The sequence below is a fragment of the Heloderma suspectum genome, chromosome 3 (genome assembly GCF_057233095.1).
Source record: "Heloderma suspectum isolate Gila_16-S chromosome 3, 16-S_ref, whole genome shotgun sequence".
NCBI lineage: Eukaryota > Metazoa > Chordata > Lepidosauria > Squamata > Helodermatidae > Heloderma > Heloderma suspectum.
The window spans coordinates 47,819,544-47,838,077 of NC_139460.1; the positions used below are offsets into that span (position 1 = coordinate 47,819,544).

Below are 18,534 nucleotides of genomic sequence, written 5' to 3' on the forward strand. Positions count from 1 at the left end.
CAGTGAACTAAAATGGACAGGCATGGGCGAATTTAATTCAGGTGACCATTATATCTACTACTGTGGGCAAGAATCCCATAGAAGAAATGGAGTAGCACTCATAGTCAAGAAAAGGGTGGGAAAAGCAGTACTGGGGTACAATCTCAAAAATGACAGAATGATCTCAGTATGAATCCAAGGCAAACCATTCAACATCACAGTAATTCAAGTCTATGCCCCAACCACTGAGGCCAAAGAAGCTGAGTTTGATTGGTTCTATGAAGACCTACAACACCTTCTAGAAGTAACACCAAAAAAAGATGTCCTCTTCATCATAGGGGATTGGAATGCTAAAGTAGGAAGTCAAGAAATAACTGGGATAACAGGCAGGCATGGCCTTGGTGTACAAAATGAAGCAGGACAAAGGCTAATAGAGTTTTGCCAAGAGAACATCCTGATCATAGCAAATACTCTTTTCCAACAGCACAAGAGGCAACTCTACACATGGACATCACCAGATGGTCAATACTGAAAACAGATTGATTATGTACTTTGCAGCCAAAGATGGAGAAGCTCTATACAGGCCGTAAAAACAAGACCTGGAGCTGACTGTGGCTCAGATCATGAGCTTCTTGCTGCAAAATTTCAGCTTAAATTGAAGAACGTAGGGAAAACCACTAAACCATATCCCTTATGAATATACAGTGGAGGTGAGGAATAGATTTACGGGATTAGACCTGATAGACAGAGTGCCTGAGGAACTGCGGACGGAGGTCCGTAACATTGTTCAGGAGGCAGCAACTCAATCCATCCCAAAGAAAAAGAAATGCAAGAAAGCAAAGTGGCTATCTGATGAGGCTTTACAAGTAGCTGAGCAAAGAAGGGAAGCGAAAAGCAAAGGAGAAAGGGGAAGATATATCCAACTGAATGCAGAGTTCTAGAGAATAGCAAGGAAAGACAAGAAGGCCTTCTTAAATAAACAATGCAAAGAAATCGAGGAAAACAATAGAATGGGAAAGACTAGAGATCTTTTCCAGAAAATCAGAGATCTCAAGGGAACGTTTTGTGCAAAGACGGGCATGATAAAGGACAAAGAAGGCAGGGACCTAACAGAAGCAGATGAGATTAGGAAGAGATGGAAAGAATACACATAAGAACTAAACAGGAAAGATCTTAATGTCCCTGATAGCCATGATAGTGCGGTCACTTAACCTGAGCCGGACATCCTAGAGAGTGAAGTCAAGTGGGCTTTAGGAAGCATTACTAACAACAAAGCTAGCAGAGATGACAGCATTCCAGCTGAGCTATTTAAAATCCTAAAAGATGATGCTGTTGAAGTGCTGCACTCAATATGCCAACAAATTTGGAACACTCAACACTGGCCACAAGATTGGAAAAGGTCAGTTTACATTCCAATTCCAAAGAAGGGCAATGCCAAAGAGTGTTCAAACTACCGTACAATTGCGCTCATTTCACATGCCAGGTTATGCTCAAAATCCTACAAGCTAGGCTTCAGCAGTATGTGAACCGAGAACTACCGGAAGTACAAGCGGGGTTTCGAAGAGGCAGAGGAACTAGAGATCAAATCACCAACATTCGCTGGATCAAGAAGAAAGCAAGAGAATTCCAGAAAAACGTCTATTTCTGCTTCATTTGACTACGCTAAAGCCTTTGATGGTGTGGATCACAACAAACTCTGGCAAATTCTGAAAGAGATGGGAGTACCAGACCACCTTACCTGTCTTCTGAGAAACCTGTATGAGGGTCAAGAAGCAACAGTAAGAACTGGACATGGAACAACCGATTGTTCCGATTGGTTCAAAATTGGGAAAGGAGTACGACAAGGCTGCATATTGTCGCCCTGCTTATTTAATTTATATGCAGAGTACATCATGAGAAATGTCAGGTTGGATGAATCACAGGTCGGAATTAAGATTGCCAGGAGAATTATCAACTACCTCAGATACGCAGACGATACCACCCTAATGGCAGAAAGCGAAGAGGATCTAAAGAGCCTCTTGTTGACGGTGAAAGTGGAGAGTGCAAAAGCTGGTTTGAAACTCAGCATTAAAAAATGAAGATCATGGCATCTGGCCCCATCACTTCCTGGCATATAGAAGGGGAAGAAATGGAAGCAGTGACAGATTTTACTTTCTTGGGCTCCAAGATCACCGCAGATGGTGACTGTGGCCATGAATTTAAAAGATGCTTGCTCCTTGGGAGGAAAGCTATGGCAAACTTAGACAGCATAGTAAGAAGCAGAGACATCACCTTGCCGACAAAGGTTTGTCTAATCAAAGCTATGGTTTTCCCAGTAGCAACGTATGGCTGTGAGAGCTGGACTATAAGGAAGGCTGAGCGCCAAAGAATTGATGCTTTCGAACTGTGGCGCTGGAGTAGACTCTTACGAGTCCCCTGGACTGTAAGGAGGTCAAATCAGTCAATCCTAAAGGAAATCAACCCTGAGTGCTCATTGGAAGGACAGATACTGAAGCTGAAGCTCAAATATTTTGGCCACCTAATGCGAAGAGAAAACTCCCTGGAAAAGACCCTGATGCTTGGAAAGATTGAAGGCAAAAGGAGAAGGGGATGGCAGAGGATGAGATGGCTAGACAGCATCACTGATGCAATGAATATGAACCTGAGCACACTCCGGGAGAGAGCAGAGGACAGGAAGGCCTGGTGTGCTATGCTCCATGGAGTCATGAAGAGTCGGACACGATTTAACGACTGAACAACAACAATTGTAATGCAAAGTATTTTGGGGGTGGCTTGGTCCTGAATGGGCAATTCATACCCAATAGCGTTACAAAAAAAAATTGCTCCTGGTGAAGATGAAAACTGCTGAAACTGATTTGTTGATATGGATCAACACAGCTGCCTGAATGTTTAGACAATCCTTGTGTGTGGGGGGGGGACTACTGGAACTGCCACAAGGAGTGCCTGCCCTTCAAAATTTACCACTACACCACTGTCCATAAGAAAGGGTTAATCACCCCTTGACATTGCACCTTCACTCAGAATTACAGCATCCAGAGGCTGCTCTTCATTAGCAAGACTATCCAGACCCAATTACAAATGGATACAGCCCCTGACAATGTCAAGGGATGTAACGTGAAGTGGTGCTTACAAATACATACATCTCACACACACATACATGCAGAAAGCTTTACTGTAGAAATCTCCTTCCCTCATTATTAGTTAGGTCTTTGATCCTCTGCATCTTCTTAACTTTGATGATAAGTAACTATGTAGTTCACTTATTCCTTTTTTTCATTGTCTTTCCCACTGTGCTTGTCTTTTTCATCTCCATTTTTACTATTCAACCCCCCATTTTCTTTGTTGGCTATTGTTTCCACCATTATATGATTTCTGTTTTATGTTTTCCTTTCTCTTCTTTTATGTTCTTCCATTTTGGATTCAACTTTGTTTTCACTTTCTCTTTTCCTGACTTCCCCCTTCTTTTTCATCACCCTTTTTTTGGAGTTGATTCACTTTGCAGATACACTGCAGTGGTTATGCCTATTCATTATCAATACAGCACAGGGCCCAGATCTTGCCGGAGAGTCTCCACCATGATAGCAATAGTCTGGCTGCTGGCATTTGCTGTTTCCTGCCCTCTTCTCTTTGGATTCAATACTACAGGTAAACAACAATATCTTGAAGTATGGTCTTCATACCCACATATGGGTGTGGCTGCTATTATAGCTTGGAATCATTACTCAATACTTTAATCAAGAGTCTTCAACCTTTAGAGGCCAGAGAGCACATTTGGAGCTTTGGGAAAATGTCATGGGTGCTGTCAAAAAATGGCTGCCAATGGGAAGTGTGCCCATGCACAAAATGGCTGCTGTGGTGAGTGCGGCAGGTCACAAAACACTCATTTCACAGGAGGGAAATTGGTGATGCTGAAAGACAGGTAACTTGCCCAGAACCTGAGTACAAGTGAAAGGTGGGGTGTGAACCCAAAAACACAAAACTACTCCTTTGAACCCACATTAACAGGAAGAACATCCCCAAATAAATTTCCCCCAAACACACGCCACACTGCAAACACACAAAAACCACAGACCCCACACTGCAGACACCCAGCAAATACACCCACACCCTTGACTTGCTTTCTCCCCACATTGGGTTGTGCCTTCGTGACCCTTCCTATGGTGATACCAATACTCCCAAAGTTTCACAGTTGTCCTCCCCAACATCCTGATGGGCACCTCACCCACAATTGCCATGTTGCTTCTGCCAACCTCCCCCTCATTCCCACTGCTCTCCCCTCCATCTTCTCATCAACCTCCCAAGCGTACCAAGCAGCAGGAGAAGCAGCCCTTTTACTTTTCTTGTTTATATGTTTACCAAAGCAAAGTGCAATTTCATCTGAGAACACTTTGCAGTGCAGCCCAGCCACCAGGAAAACATAAAAAAAATAATAACAATTATGGAAAGGGCCTTATGAATACTAAGGGAACCCACGGCACCCATGGGTTCCCTTGGCATCCATAAGGCCCTTTTCCTAATCGGGGACCTCACCTTTAATACTTCAGCCTCTTCTTTGTTACAACAACTGTGTGGAAGAATAACAACGAAGATCCTTGTGGCACCTTAAAGACTGATGCATGTATTCTGGCATAAGCTTTCATGGACACTGTCCACTTCATCAGATGCAGCAGACAGTGTCCACAAAAGCTTTTGCCCAGAATAAAGCTACAACCCTATGAAGGTTTAGACAGAAAAAAAAGTCCTACAACTCCCAGCATGCCCCAGCCAGTCATGCTGGCTGGGGCATGCTGGGAGTTGAAGGACTTTTTTTCTGTCTAAACCTGCATAGGATTGTACCTTAAATGTGTTAGTCTTTAAGGTGCTATCGTTTCTACTGCAGCAGACTAACACTGCTACCCCTTTGGAAATTGTGTGGAAGACCTATCTTCTGTTGAGTAGGGACATGACATGACAGTGCTTACTGGAAAAGAAATAGATCAATACTAGCTCTCCAGCCCCATCAAACTTCATTTCTACTCACAAACATCTAGGTTTATTGTTTTAAAAAATCCATAAAATTTTATGAGTTGGAAGGTATCTTGGAGGTCATCCAGAGCAACCCCCTGCTCAATGCAGAATCTACAATGCAGGATGCAAATACAGCAGCCCTGACAGCTGGCTCTACAGTCTCTGTTTAAATATTTCTGGCAAAGGAGAGCCCACCACCTCCCCAAGGCAGTTGGTTCCACTATCCAACAGGTTTTATTGTTAGGAACAGGGCTGGCCCTACCTTGAGGCAGAGCAAAGCAGCTGTCTCAGGCAGCAGATTTAAAAGGGCAGCAATTTGTTAGCTTGTTAATATTGTATTTTTACTGCTAGAGATGAGGACAGGTGCTTGTGGGATTTGTGCCTCAGGTGCCCAAATAACGTGCCTGGCTTTGCATCCTATGCACCTTCACTTGGGTGGGTGAGGGGCAGCGTTTGCTGCTCTGCCTCAGGCAGCAAAATGTCTTGGGCCAGCCCTGGTTAGAAAAACCATGGTGTGTTTGTCCTTAGACCCATATCCTAGATGGCCTTTATGGTGCACCACATATTCTTGTCCTTTCGAAGTTGCTCTGCCTTCCTCTTTCTGTTTTGCTCTTTTCTTTCTGCCTCAGGTGATCCAAATATTTGTTCCATCTCCAATCCCGACTTCGTTATCTATTCCTCTGTGGTCTCCTTTTATCTTCCATTCTTGGTGACCCTGCTGCTCTACATCCGGATTTACATTGTGCTGAGGCAAAGACAGAGGAAGCGAATCCTCACCAGACAAGGCAGCCACAACATCAAAATCTGTTACAAACAGAAAGTATGACCCCTTTCCGCATTGGCCAGATCTTTTGTGTCCCACCTCTCCATCCTAGAAACACTGCTGGATATATCTACCTGGCCAGCTTCTATACATCTTGTGCCATTCCCTCACAATAGTCTGCCTAGTTCAGACACCTGGCAACCTGTGGCCACCCAGATGTTTTGGCCATGGTCCCTCATCATTGGCTATGCTGGCTAGGGCTGAGGGGAGCTGTAGGCTGAAACGTCTGGAGGGCCACATATTGCCCACCAGTGCCTTCCTCCATTGCTTTCTCCCTATCCAGCTGCTACCAACACACCTCATGCCTCTGCTTTCCATTGTCTCCCCACTGTCAGTCTCTGGGCATCATTTAATCTCTGGATTGAGGTGACTGAGCCTGCAGCACTCAGTGAATCCATTCAGTCGCTGCTAGTGTACAATGCCCATTGCCCTGGGTGAGGGGGAAGAACAAAGGGGACGTGCTGGCTCAGTTTCACCTGCCCCACACCCACCCCAATGGGGAAGGCATAGGGTGAGCAAAGCTACCGAGGTCCTAGGTGAATCAATCAGCCAGTGCCTCACCCACCCTGCACCTTGCCCCATTGGGGTGCATGTGGGGCAGGTGAAGCCAAGATGGCTTAAAGTGCAACCCTATGCACGTTAAGCAGAAAACAGTCCTACAACTCCCAACATTCCCCAGCCAGCATGCCTGGCTGGGGAATGCTGGGAGTTGTAGGACTTTTTCTGTCTAAATATGCATAGGATTGTGCCCCTAACCCCCTTCACTCCTCTGAAGCATCATTTGCTCCCTGGCTGATGCCCAATCCTGACCAGGAAAGTCTGCACACAGTGAAACTTGGTCCCTGGCCGAAGTACTGGGTAGAGAATCCACACCCACCTGACATCATGCATCCCGCGCCATGGTTCTGCACCCCTGCCTCACAGGAATAACTCATTTCTGCAGTAACAAGCACTAGCAAGTGAAATTACTTGCCTTTGAACCACTAATTTTATTATTCTCTTTTGGGAGCAAGTATTGTATTTTCTGGTTCAGGTTTATAGCCATAAATGACATTAATGATAATGATAATAATGACAGAGAGCTTCGGCTATTGGGCGGTATAGAAATGAAATAAATAAATAAAATAAATAATGAGGTATTGAAAATCTGTCGGAAACACCAAATGTCATCAATACCCTTACAGCAGCAGTCCCCAACCTTTTTGGCGCCAGGGACCGGTCCAATTTTTCCACGGACTGGGGGGGGTGGTTTTCCGCTGGCGGACTTCCAACCACTGGGACGCAAATGGCGTCCGCTATGCGGACGCCATTTGTGTCCCTATTCTTTGCAGTAATCAGCTACGTAAAGATTTACGCAGCCTATTACTTGTAGAACAGGGATGCAAATGGCGTCCGCATAGCAGACACCATTTGCGTCCCAGCAGCTGGAAGTCTGCCAGCGGCCGGAGCTGGCCAGCAGCTCCGCGGACTCGCCATGGAGCGAAGCCGGCCAGGCCCAGCGAGGATTCTGGGGGGGGGACAGATCGCCTCCCCCCCTCGCCTCCCCCCCGCAGACCAAATGTGAGGGGGTTTCACACACCCCTGCAGCCCGGTTGCTGACAGGCCATGGACCGGTACTGGCCTGCGGCCCAGGGGTTGGGGACCCCTGCCTTACAGCACACATAGGTGAGCTACTTCAGGCAATAAAATTGGGAAGAGATGGTGGATACAGGCAACTCCAGCTGTTGCATTATGAATAAAGTTTCTAACTGCTGATTTCATTGGAGACACATATTCTTTGGAATGCAAGTATTTTAAATATCTGATGCACTGGCCATGCATTGGATATTTAAGGGAGCAATCCTACCAGGATAGGCAGCCGCCTCTGAACTCAGAGGTGACTACCTATCCAATGCAGGGCAGGAGAAGCGCGGAGGGGATCGTCCTCTCTGAGCTTCAGCCGCCCTGCATTTGCTGATTTCAGGTGTCTAGCTGCGGGAAGGCAGAGCATGGGAAGCAGCAGCCAGACAACACATTGGATGTGTCGTACCAGATTTCCGACTTCCCCGCCCCGGCACGCCCCCAGGAATGCCCCATTTTTGCAGCTCCATGCTCCTCTTCCAAGTGCGGAGTGCCTGGCTGTTTCACACTGCCTACGAGGCAGCGCAGGAGAGGGTGAAGGTTGGTTCTCAGAGATCCAACCTTGAAGCATGGGGCATACAGCAATACAACAATGGAACCAATTACCTAGGGAGATGGGCTCTCCCACACTGGAGGCCTTCAAGATGAGGCTGGACAGCCATCTGTCAGGGATGCTCTGACCTGGATACCTGCACTGAGCAGGGGGTTGGACTTGATGGTCTTGTAGGCCCCTTCCAACCCTACTATTCTATGATTCTATGGCCATCTAGCCACTGACTAGTGGCCACAGGATTGCACCCTTAATGTGCAATATTTACATGTGCAATCTGCAATGCTTTGTGGATCATTTGGATAAGTTTTATGCTAACTGGCAACTAAGCAGAGTATAATATCGTAGCAGTGCCAGCTCCAGGTTTTTGAGAGCCCTTGAGCAAGACACCCTCAATGGGCCTTCCTCATTGAGTTTACCTTCTCACTGCCATTGTCACCACCTGCTATTGCTCCTCATCCTGTTTCTCACCATTGCTACCAATGACAGGCAGTGAACCGGTGACCAAGGCGGCAGGGGCATCTACTGCTCCTCCTTCTCACCACCACTGTTGTCTGGGCCCAAGTGAGAGGCAGGTGAACAAGCAGGTTGCAATAGTAAAGAGGAGGAGCAAATCCAAGGCATTCCTGCCAGTGGGCCCCTCCTGCAGTGTGGGCCCTCAGCAGGTGCCCAACCATGCCTACCCTTGATGCCGGCCCTGTATAGCAGTAAAAGTGTCAAAACAGAGATGGGGAGATCCAAGTTCAAATCCCCATTCAACCAGTGACCAATCTCTGTCAGCCTAACCTACTTCTCAGGGTTGTTGTAAAGATAAAATGGGGATGGGGGAGAACCATGTATACTGCCCCTGAGCTCTTTGGAGCACAAAGTAGGATTTAAATGTAATAAAAATAATAAAAAGGCACAAATTCTGCATAGGATTAGAGGAGTATCTGCAGCAATCGTCATCCTGCCCTGCAACATTCCTGCTGTACAAACAGTACCAATATCTTATCCTTAGAATTTTCAGAATCATTGGTGCAAGATATACACTGGGGTACAGCTTCAATCACCACAGAGCACTAAAAGAGTCAAATTTTGGTTCACTGCAAGCTAAATTTGACCTGTTTGGCGCTTCATGGAGCTAAAAATGCCATTTCCCCCCTAAAACCCACAAATTCAGTGAGGTGGTGGGAGTGTGGCTGCACTGGGGTATGCAAAGGGCTGCATTTGGCTTGTGGGCCACATGTTGCCCACAAGCCCTGTCATCTTACAACACAATAAATACAACCTTGATAAATGCAGCCATTTCATTCCATGACAGTATATTGAAGAACAAGCAGGAAAGAAGGAATGGCACAACAGTGTAGGAAACTGCACAGATTCTTGACAAAGGCAGGTTTGCTGTCTGGATGTAAAATTTTAGGATCGCACCAATAAATGGAATAAGAGAGCAATCCTATGGTCCCTGGGAGGGCATCCCAGGAACCATAGGCTTGCTTGGAAAAACCCTTCCGAGGCTGAGAGACAACGCTTTGACTTTGGAAGGGGGAGTCGGAGATCTGACCCCACCCCCTCATAGCCAGCATGGAAATAACCATGTCAGCTGCCCTCCAAGGTCAGAAAAATGACTTCAGAGGAGGCGGAAAGGGGACGTTCTGGTGTGTGTAGAGGGGAAGGGACTGGAGAGGCTGGGATACAAGATACCCTGAACTTCTTCCAGCCTCCTTTCTTCCCCCTCCACAGTGCCCTCACTGGAAAGGCTGAAAAGCCCATCTAGTGAAAATCACCAAAGATTGAGGACTGGAAGGTGAAGTTTGCCTTTGCTGTTCCTCCCACCCTGCTGGCTTCTGAGTAGCAAGGGCTCAATCGATAGGATTGCGCCCTAAGGAGCAAAGCCTGTGTATTGTACAGAAACCACTTCATCCCAAGAATAGGAAACAAAATTCAGTTCCACTTTTCAGCTGCGGATGCTAGACTTCCTAACACCTTTGCATATAAGAATGGCTTTGCTTTTGTTGACTCAGGGCTATTCACTTTGGTGTCAAAAGAGAGAGCTTCTTCTCTCAGACTATAAGATCAGATCATAAGTATCTATTAGTAAGTATCAGATCTATCAGATCAGAAGTGGTTCCTGACTGTACTTGGCCTCTTGATTTTCAGCAACATATAGAAAAAAAGGCTTTGCACCGAAGGCCTCCAGATGCACTGTCCTGTTGTTTGCAGCTAAAGTGCTCGGACCAGAGGCTGCCTGCTGAAAAGAAGCCCCTGACACCCACTGAACTGCAACAGTATTGCAGTTTCTGCCATGAAACTTCCTTCTCCAGTACAGGGGATAAAGAGGCAGTTGACCTAAAGATGAGGAGAAAAACGAAGGAACAAAGCCTAGAAGTGCGCAAACTCAGCAATGGCAAAACCACCACTTCCTTGAAGCTACCACCTCAGCAGCAGCGGACAATACAACTCAGAGAGAAGAAGGCCACACAAATGCTAGCTATCGTTCTTGGTAAGTAGCGGCATTTCCATTGCTTTTGGAAGGCAGTCTGCACAGGAAAGAGGATCAAACTAAATATTGCATGGAAGATCTCAACAGGTTTTGTTTGGTTTTAAGGAAAATCAGGTGCAGCAGGTTGTGAATTTGCTTGGAGGAAGCACAGGGAGGAGGGGTGCTTTCCCTTCTCCTTATTTTCCTGCTCAAAACCTGTTACCAAAGCTCTTCTTTCCATCTTTGAGGGAAAAGATATGAGCACACATATCATTTCCCCTACAGGTGGCAAAGGAGCTTGAGGCAAGAGGGAGAAAGATTTTGAGCAGACAGATTACACCAGGGTTGCAGATCCCCAGTCCTGGGGGCCAAATCAAGCCCTCCTGGTGTCCTAGTCTGGCCATCCAGGGTTTCCCAGATAGCCATGCCCTCTCCTAAGCATCTGCAACTTGAGGCGGCTCTCTCTCTCTGCCTCATGGGAGGACCAGCCTGGGCCAAAGTGGTGATGATGTCTCCTTTTAAATCCTAGGGACTTTCATAGTCTGCTGGCTGCCATTCTTCTTAACACATATACTGAATACCCACTGCCACACGTGTCACATCTCCCCAGAGCTGTACAGTGCTACCACGTGGCTTGGATATGTCAACAGCGCCCTCAACCCTGTCATCTACACCACCTTCAACAATGAGTTCCGTAAAGCTTTCCTCAAGATCCTGTATTGCTGAGCAGCACCACATTACATGCCATCTGGATGCGGCAGATAAAGTACACACCTGGATGGATTTTCTTAGCCATCAGCGAGAAAGGAGTTGGAACCACTTTGCCATGGGTTTACTCTACAAACCACTGTGGGAATTGATTGATTGATTGATTGATTGATTGATTGTAGTAGGATTCCTGTGTTCACTGTTAAACACTGGTGAAGAAAGAACCAACAGGCTACACTAGATTAATAGAATCATAGAATCATAGAGTGGTAGGGTCAGAAGAGGCCTATAAGACCATCAAGTCCAACCCCCTGCTTAATGCAGGAATCAAGTCAAAGCATCCCTGACAGATGGCTGCCCAGCCTCGTCTTGAATGCCTCCAGTGTAGGAGAGCCCATTACCTCCCTAGTAATTGCTTCCATTGTCGTATTGCTTTAACAGTGAGGAAGTTTTTCCTGGTGTTCTGCCAGAATCTGGCTTCCTGTCACTTGAGCCCATTATTCCATGTCCTGCACTCTTGGCATGATCGAGAAGAGATCCTGGCCTTCCTCTCTGTGACAACCTTTCAAGTACTTGAAGAGCGCTATCCTATCTCCTCTCAGTCTTCTCTTCTCAAGGCTAAATGTGCCCAGTTCCTTCAGTCTGTCCTCATAGGGCTTTGTTTCCAGTCCCCTGATCATCTTTGTTGCCCTCCTCTGAACCCTCTCCAGCTTGTCTGCATCCTTCTTAAATTGTGGTGCCCAGAACTGGACACAGTACTCCAGATGAGGCCTAACCAGTCCTGAGTAGAGGAGAACTAGTACTTCCCAGGATTTGGAAGCTATACTTCTATTAATGCAGCCCCAAATAGCATTGGCCTTTTTTGCAGCGGCATCACATTGTTGGCTCATATTCAGCTTGTGATCTACAATAATTCCAAGATTCTTCCCATTTGTAGTATTGTTGAGCCAAGTATCCCCCATCTTGTAACTGTGCATTTCATTTCTTTTTCCTAGGTGCAGAACTTGGCATTTATCCCTGTTAAATTTCATTCTATTGTTTTCAGCCCAGTGCTCCAGCCTATCAAGATCACTTTGAATCTTGTTTCTCTCTTCCAGGGTATTAGCTATCCCACCCAATTTTGTGTCAACTGCAAATCTGATAAGCCTTCCCTGCACTTCCTCCTCCAAGTCATTAATAAAAATGTTGGAGAGCACTGGGCCCAGGACTGAGCCCTGTGGTTCCCCCCTCGTTACCTCTCCCCAGTTTGAGAAGATCCCATTAATAAGTATTCTTTGAGTCCGATTCTGTAGCCAACTGTGGATCCACCTGATGGTTGTTTCATCTAGTCCACTTTGAGCTAGTTTGCTAATCAGGATATCATGGGGCGCTTTGCTGAAGTCGCGATATATCCACAGCATTCCCACAGTCCACAAGGGAGGCTACCTGATCAAAGAGATCAGATTCGTCTTGCAGGATTTGTTCTTGACAAATTCATGTTGGCTTCAAGCAATCACTGCATTGTTTTCAAGGTGCTTACAGATTGATTGCTTTATAATCTGCTCTAGAATTTTCCCAAAGATTGAAGTCAGACTGTCTGGTCTGTAGTTCCCAGGTTCCTCCTTTTTACCCTTTTTGAAGATAGGGACAACATTAGCCCTCCTCCAAACATCTGGCACTTCACCCATCCTCCATGATTTCTCAAAGATAATAGACAGTGGTTCTGAGAGCTCTTTTGCCAGTTCCTTTATTACTCTAGGATGCAGTTCATCTGGCCCTGGAGATTTGAACTCATTCAAAGTGATTAGGTGTTCCTTGACCATATGCTTATCGATTTCAAGCTGCGATCCTGCCCCTTCAGCCTGTACTTTGCCTTTGCTGGGGCGGTGGGGCGGTAATAGACCCCCTTTTGGGAGAAGACTAAGCTGAAGTAGAAATTGAGCACTTCTGCCTTTTCTTTGTCATCTGTTATCATTTCCATCCTTATTTAATAGTTGAACCACCATTTCTTTCCTCTGTCTTTTACTATGCACTAGAGTTCGTCATCCCTGAGAAGCACATGTAATGACATCATCCATATGGTTCCGGGATGCAACATTATTGTGCCTGCCTGTAGGACACTTTACAAGGACAAAGTTCTATGACCTCTTCTAACACAGATACCTCCAAGAGCGAAGTCTTTTAGTATGAACTCTTCTAAAGAGATTCCTGTTGGGAGAAGTCAGAAGCAGAAAAATCTGATGTATATACACATCCAGTATTTGAAGTATAGCGAAACCATTAGCTGAAAGTAGCAAAATTTCTGCCACCTGTGAGTTGTATACAGCAGAATGTGAGGGCACACAATTAAAAAAGTCAGGCAATCTGCACACTGCTATGTGTCTAGCATACCATGCAGGCCAGTAGGACACATGCAAGGAGATGTTTTGACTCTTTGGGGCTGATTGGTTTCATTCACTGAAATATCCTCACTGACATTTTTAGCTGTTAACTGTACAAATTACCACAGGTTATTGATGTCAGACAAGCAAAAAGAGCAGCATTACCAACTCACAACAAATCAAACTAATGCTCTGGGTTTATGCTTGCATGTGAAAATATCACATATTCTTTGACTCTTTTCAATATGTACCTTACTCAGAAATAAAGCCAGCTTATTTCAGTTGGGCTTCCAAGGACTATATTAAGATTGCAGTCTTAAAGATGCTTACGCAGAAGTCTCACTTGGTTGGATCCAGGATTATGCACTATAACATGGCTGGCAGAAGTGGACTTCCTTGCCCCCTCGTCCACAAGCCAGCCCTCCCAGTCCCCCAAAAAGCTACACAGTGGGTCGGGGAACCTGCTGAATGGGGTAGGCTGTAGTATGGGGGGTTGAGGGGAAAGGAGAGGATCCCCGAAAACCAGGCAGAAGCACTTTCCACAAGCAGACCTCACACAAACAGATGATGCCTCCGCCCAATTTTCAGGGACCTTCTCCGTCAGCCCCCTGCCCTCATAGCCCACCCCATTCACACACTCTCTGAGCCATTTTCAGAGGGCTGGGAGGAGGGGCTTGCCAGAAGGAGGAGGGGGAAGGGAAGTCCACTTCCACCAAGCCCCATTACACATGCCTAAATCCAGATCCAACCCACAGTGAGTGGGTTCACTCAACACGATAACCCACTGAACCGTGGGTTGTTGAAATGTGGGTTATCATGTTGCCTGAACCCACCCATGATAACAAACCATGGTTTGTTAACCATGAACAACCCACAGCACACTACCCAACAACAAACCATGGGTTCTCTTAATGGGTTTTCGTGGTTAACAAACTTTGGTTTGTTAACAAAGCTGGGTTCAGACAACATGATAACCCTTGTTTCAACAACAACCTACAGTTCACTGACAACCCACACTCAACCCATACTCAACCTTTGAGTGTTGGTTATCATGTTGTCCAAACCTAGCCAGTGTTTGACCATGTTGTCTGAAACCAGCCAGTGTTCTAATGTAGGACTGCAGCTGAAGATATCAGGGTGTTAGACAAATATCAGGACCCTTTATGCTAGCATAGTATGGGTTCAGCTGTAAGGGAGTTCCCTGGATGCAGATGCTGTTGCTTTAATTATCTTGGTAGTATTCAGAGTGAAAACAGGTACACTGCATGTTTGTTCAGGGAAACCGGCAAGTATTCTCCATTTCAACATAATATATTTTGCAGAGAGGAATTTCATACTACAAGCAGCGGGTGTTGCAATATTTATGTCCAACATAAGACTCCTAAATTTAACAGAATAATCTAATGGATCTTATAATGCCAGTACCAAGCTCTTAAAATTCCTCTTAGTATTTGGCTGCCTGGCCCAAAACTGAGCTGCATCTCTATGACATCAGATGAGAAGCTAAGCTGATTGCATTCAGGGTGGCCATCACATCTGTAAAGGCAAGCACCAGAACAACTCAACAAATCAGAGTAGATTTGAGAGCGTATCAGCCAGTTCTATAGAGGTGCCCTGCCAAGGGTCTGTTCTTGGGCTGCATTTCATGTTTCTGAACTTTAATTTCACTTTCTCTCCACACAGCAAATTAATTTACACCAGGTAACCTTTAATCCATTTTTAATAAAATATAAATGCAACCAAGCCTAAAATTAATATATTTTCAATTCTCTTCCATTTCATTTCATTCTTCCAAACAACTGAATAGGGTATAGTATAGAGAAAGTTCATAGCTTTACTTTGTCTTTCAGGTACAGAATGCATTTGGTTTTTTAATCACAGGTACATGACAAGGGCTTTCACTTAATGCAATCCTTTCTATCAGTAAATTAGACTGCCAGAAAACCTTTCACTTACATTGACCTTTATATTCACCTCTCTTAAAGCCAAGGAACAGCTAGAAATTGAAAATGTGTTGTTTGGGAAGCCACGTTTTAGCTATCGGTAGCCTGGACTGGATTTCTGCTCATATATTTTTGGCTTCCTGAGTGTACAGACGTCTTGGTGGGAGTCGTTAGCTGGAGCTAGACATTCATTACTGAGACACACTAATAATTAAACCACTCCTATGGCATACCTACATGTTACATGAAAACGTATGTAAAGGAATCTCAGCCATCTTCTTATTTATTTATTTTTAAAGAAAAAGCAGCTTCAGGAGGGGGCAATTTGAATCTGACATGCAGCAGAGGGCTGTTTAACCACTGCTTCTCTTCTCCAAGTTGCCACAACTCCCACTGCTTTCCCCTCTACAGTGTTCCAAATTAGTGTTTGCCTCCAACTGACATATTTACATTAGATTCCCTACATCAGCCTTCCCCGACCTAGTGCTCTCCAGATGTTTTATGCTATATTCCTTGGAGGGCCCCAGGTTGGGGAAAGCTACTCTACATTATTGGAGTTCATTTGTTGCTCAGAAAACTTCCAGTATGCTTCAGTTAGCCCTGTGCCATCTTTCAAACCATCATTTTTACTACATTCTCAGTGCTTTTTATGGAATGGTGATTCTAATCTGTGCTGATGACTGTAAATATAGAAACAGAGGTGGTAGTTATTCCAATACAAGTAATTTGGAATAAAGTGTTATGAAGCTGTGAATGTGCACTGTGGGAAGGGAATAAAGAAGCTCCCTTTTCACAACCTCAATTAAAAAATCTGCTGTATAGCTTTCACACTGCAGAAATGTCTTACTGGTTTCTCTCCCTATCAGTCAGTATCACTGGGTAAGGTTTTACTGTGGCCTGGATTCTGGTGTCATGGAAAACACTGTAAAATGCACAGTTTAGTCTCGATGTGTGCAATGCATATCCACTGAGCCCTGGCAGAGTCAATATGTAACAACCTGATGTGCCCAGTATTAGCAGATTGCATTTGCCTTGAGTGTCTTCTCCAGAGAAGAGCAATGTGGAGCTCCTTTTGCTAGATGTTCTCCCTGAGCTGCTGTCAACCCATTTCACAATGTAGTATCTGGATCGATGCCTCAGGGGCTCTTGTTCAGGCTGTTGACCCTGAGGTCAAAAAAGCGACTTCACTACTAGCTAGACATGTTTATACTCGTGCCATCCAAACCTGTCAATCTATGGATGCTCGTGCCCGTGCTGCAGTTCTTCTTGGAAGTGTTTCTCTGCTTTTTGATATTGAAAATAAATGTTCTCTTCACTTCTTTTCCCTAGGAGATGCTAACAGAGAACACAAAGGCAGCCATGTGCATGGGGACAGGGTTCTACAAAAAATGTATAGCAGTAATAAATTCAATAAAAGGGTTCAAACATGTTTGCATTTGTAAATTGTTATGTATCAAGCAGCTGCATGACTGCTCTGTTTCCCAGATCATGGATTCCCAAGACTGGGTGTCTGAACCACTAAGGGTGCCCTTGAGGGTTTGACAGACCAAGGGAATGACAACTGATTGGGTGGAGAAGCAGAACACATTGCAGGGAAGGGTAGGAATGGAGGAAAGGAAAGTTGCCTGCAGCTCTCAAATTAGGGTAGCCTAATTCTGAATCACCAGAAAAGAAGAAATGCATCACCTGAAAAGAGGACACGATAGGATACGCATTTGCATAAAATTTGCAAGTGCTAATTTATATGTATAGATGCAAATTAAAATTGATTATAATTTAAATAGAAATACAGTATGTCTCACCATAGTGCAGAAGACTGTGACCAGGTGGTCTGTGCGTCTGCCTGCTCGGCCTGCTGTCCAGGTGCTACCTGGTGATGGGCAACAGTCCTTATGATTATTTTTAAACTGGATTTGGACAGGATAGCCCTTCATATAGAGGACTGTCCTCTATGAAAGAGGACATGTGGCCACCTGGGCAAGTCATAGGGGAGCTTCTGCAACTTCCCATCCAAGTTGCTACCCCAGTAGGAGCATTCTCGGCCTGAACATTTACAGCCAGTGTGTCAGCTCCAGATTTGGGGGGGTGGGGGTGAGGACTGGACAACATGTCCTTAGTAGGGGCCTGCCTGAAGTGGTCCCCCCATCCTTCTCATTGTCCCCACTGCCCTTCGCTTGCCCTCTCCTTCTGGGCCCAACCCTTAATGCTGCCCAGAAGGAGAGGCCAAGGGAAATGGAGGCTGCTCCTCCTTCTTGATCTTGCCATTGCCTTCATGGTTGGAGAGGGCAGGTAAATGGGCAGCAACAGCAAGAAGGAGTATGGCCAGAGTATTGGGGGGTGTCAGTGGCAGTCCCCCTCCTGAGGTGTGGGCCTCAGCACATGCCCAAGAATGCCAAACCCTTCTGCCAGCCCTGTTTCTAGCCTCATCTCAAGATTACCCGGCCTTTGTGAAGGCTGCTCTAGGTTAGCTGCTCAATACGAGCTCAGTGAGGCAGCTGCAGATTGTCATGGCAAGGCAAGCAACTGCTGTGTGACTGTCATTTATTTCAGAGGAGTTTTCTCCTACATAACTGGGGTGTGCAGGGTGTGGAAATCATGTCAACAGCTCTGTTCTACTTGGTCAAGGAGCTTATCAATGGAATGTAGTTGTGTTGGCCATCCCTAAGAAGGCCAATAGAAAGGGGCATTTTTTTTTAAATTTCATTCAGAATCAAGAAGCTTTATGATAGATTTATATCCAACAAAGCCAAATGTCTAGCACCTGTCAGCAAGCCTTCTAGTCATCTGGAAATCACCAGATTTCTATATTTTTATAATTGTTTTTCAAAAGATGCCTCCCCACCTCCCAGTGTTGTAGTTAGAAAAGTAATTTCCAGAACATGTGTTGTGAGAGACCATCTAGTCAGAAATACAGTAGTGAAATAACTAATAGCTCCTGTGAACCCAGAATGCCTACCCATCAAGAAAGCTATCTTTCCCATAACTCTCTGTCCAGATTATTGACTGCTCTGGCCTGACCTCTTTCCCATCACCCTCCACAGATGGTGAGTGATTCTGCCAAGGCTCTCTGATTAAGTTTG

The 18,534-nt window shown here is 45.5% G+C and overlaps 1 protein-coding gene across 1 annotated transcript in view; it reads left to right on the top strand.

Moving 5' to 3' along the window:
- Positions 1–11,169, top strand: part of DRD3 (dopamine receptor D3) — a 35,255-nt gene extending 24,086 nt beyond the window's left edge. Inside the window, exons 3-6 of the mRNA XM_084841679.1 lie at positions 3,482–3,624; positions 5,616–5,806; positions 10,122–10,464; positions 10,973–11,169. Coding sequence (XP_084697805.1) covers positions 3,482–3,624; positions 5,616–5,806; positions 10,122–10,464; positions 10,973–11,169 — 874 coding nt within the window. The remainder of the gene's footprint in view (positions 1–3,481; positions 3,625–5,615; positions 5,807–10,121; positions 10,465–10,972) is intronic.
- Positions 11,170–18,534: the final 7,365 nt, after the last annotated feature.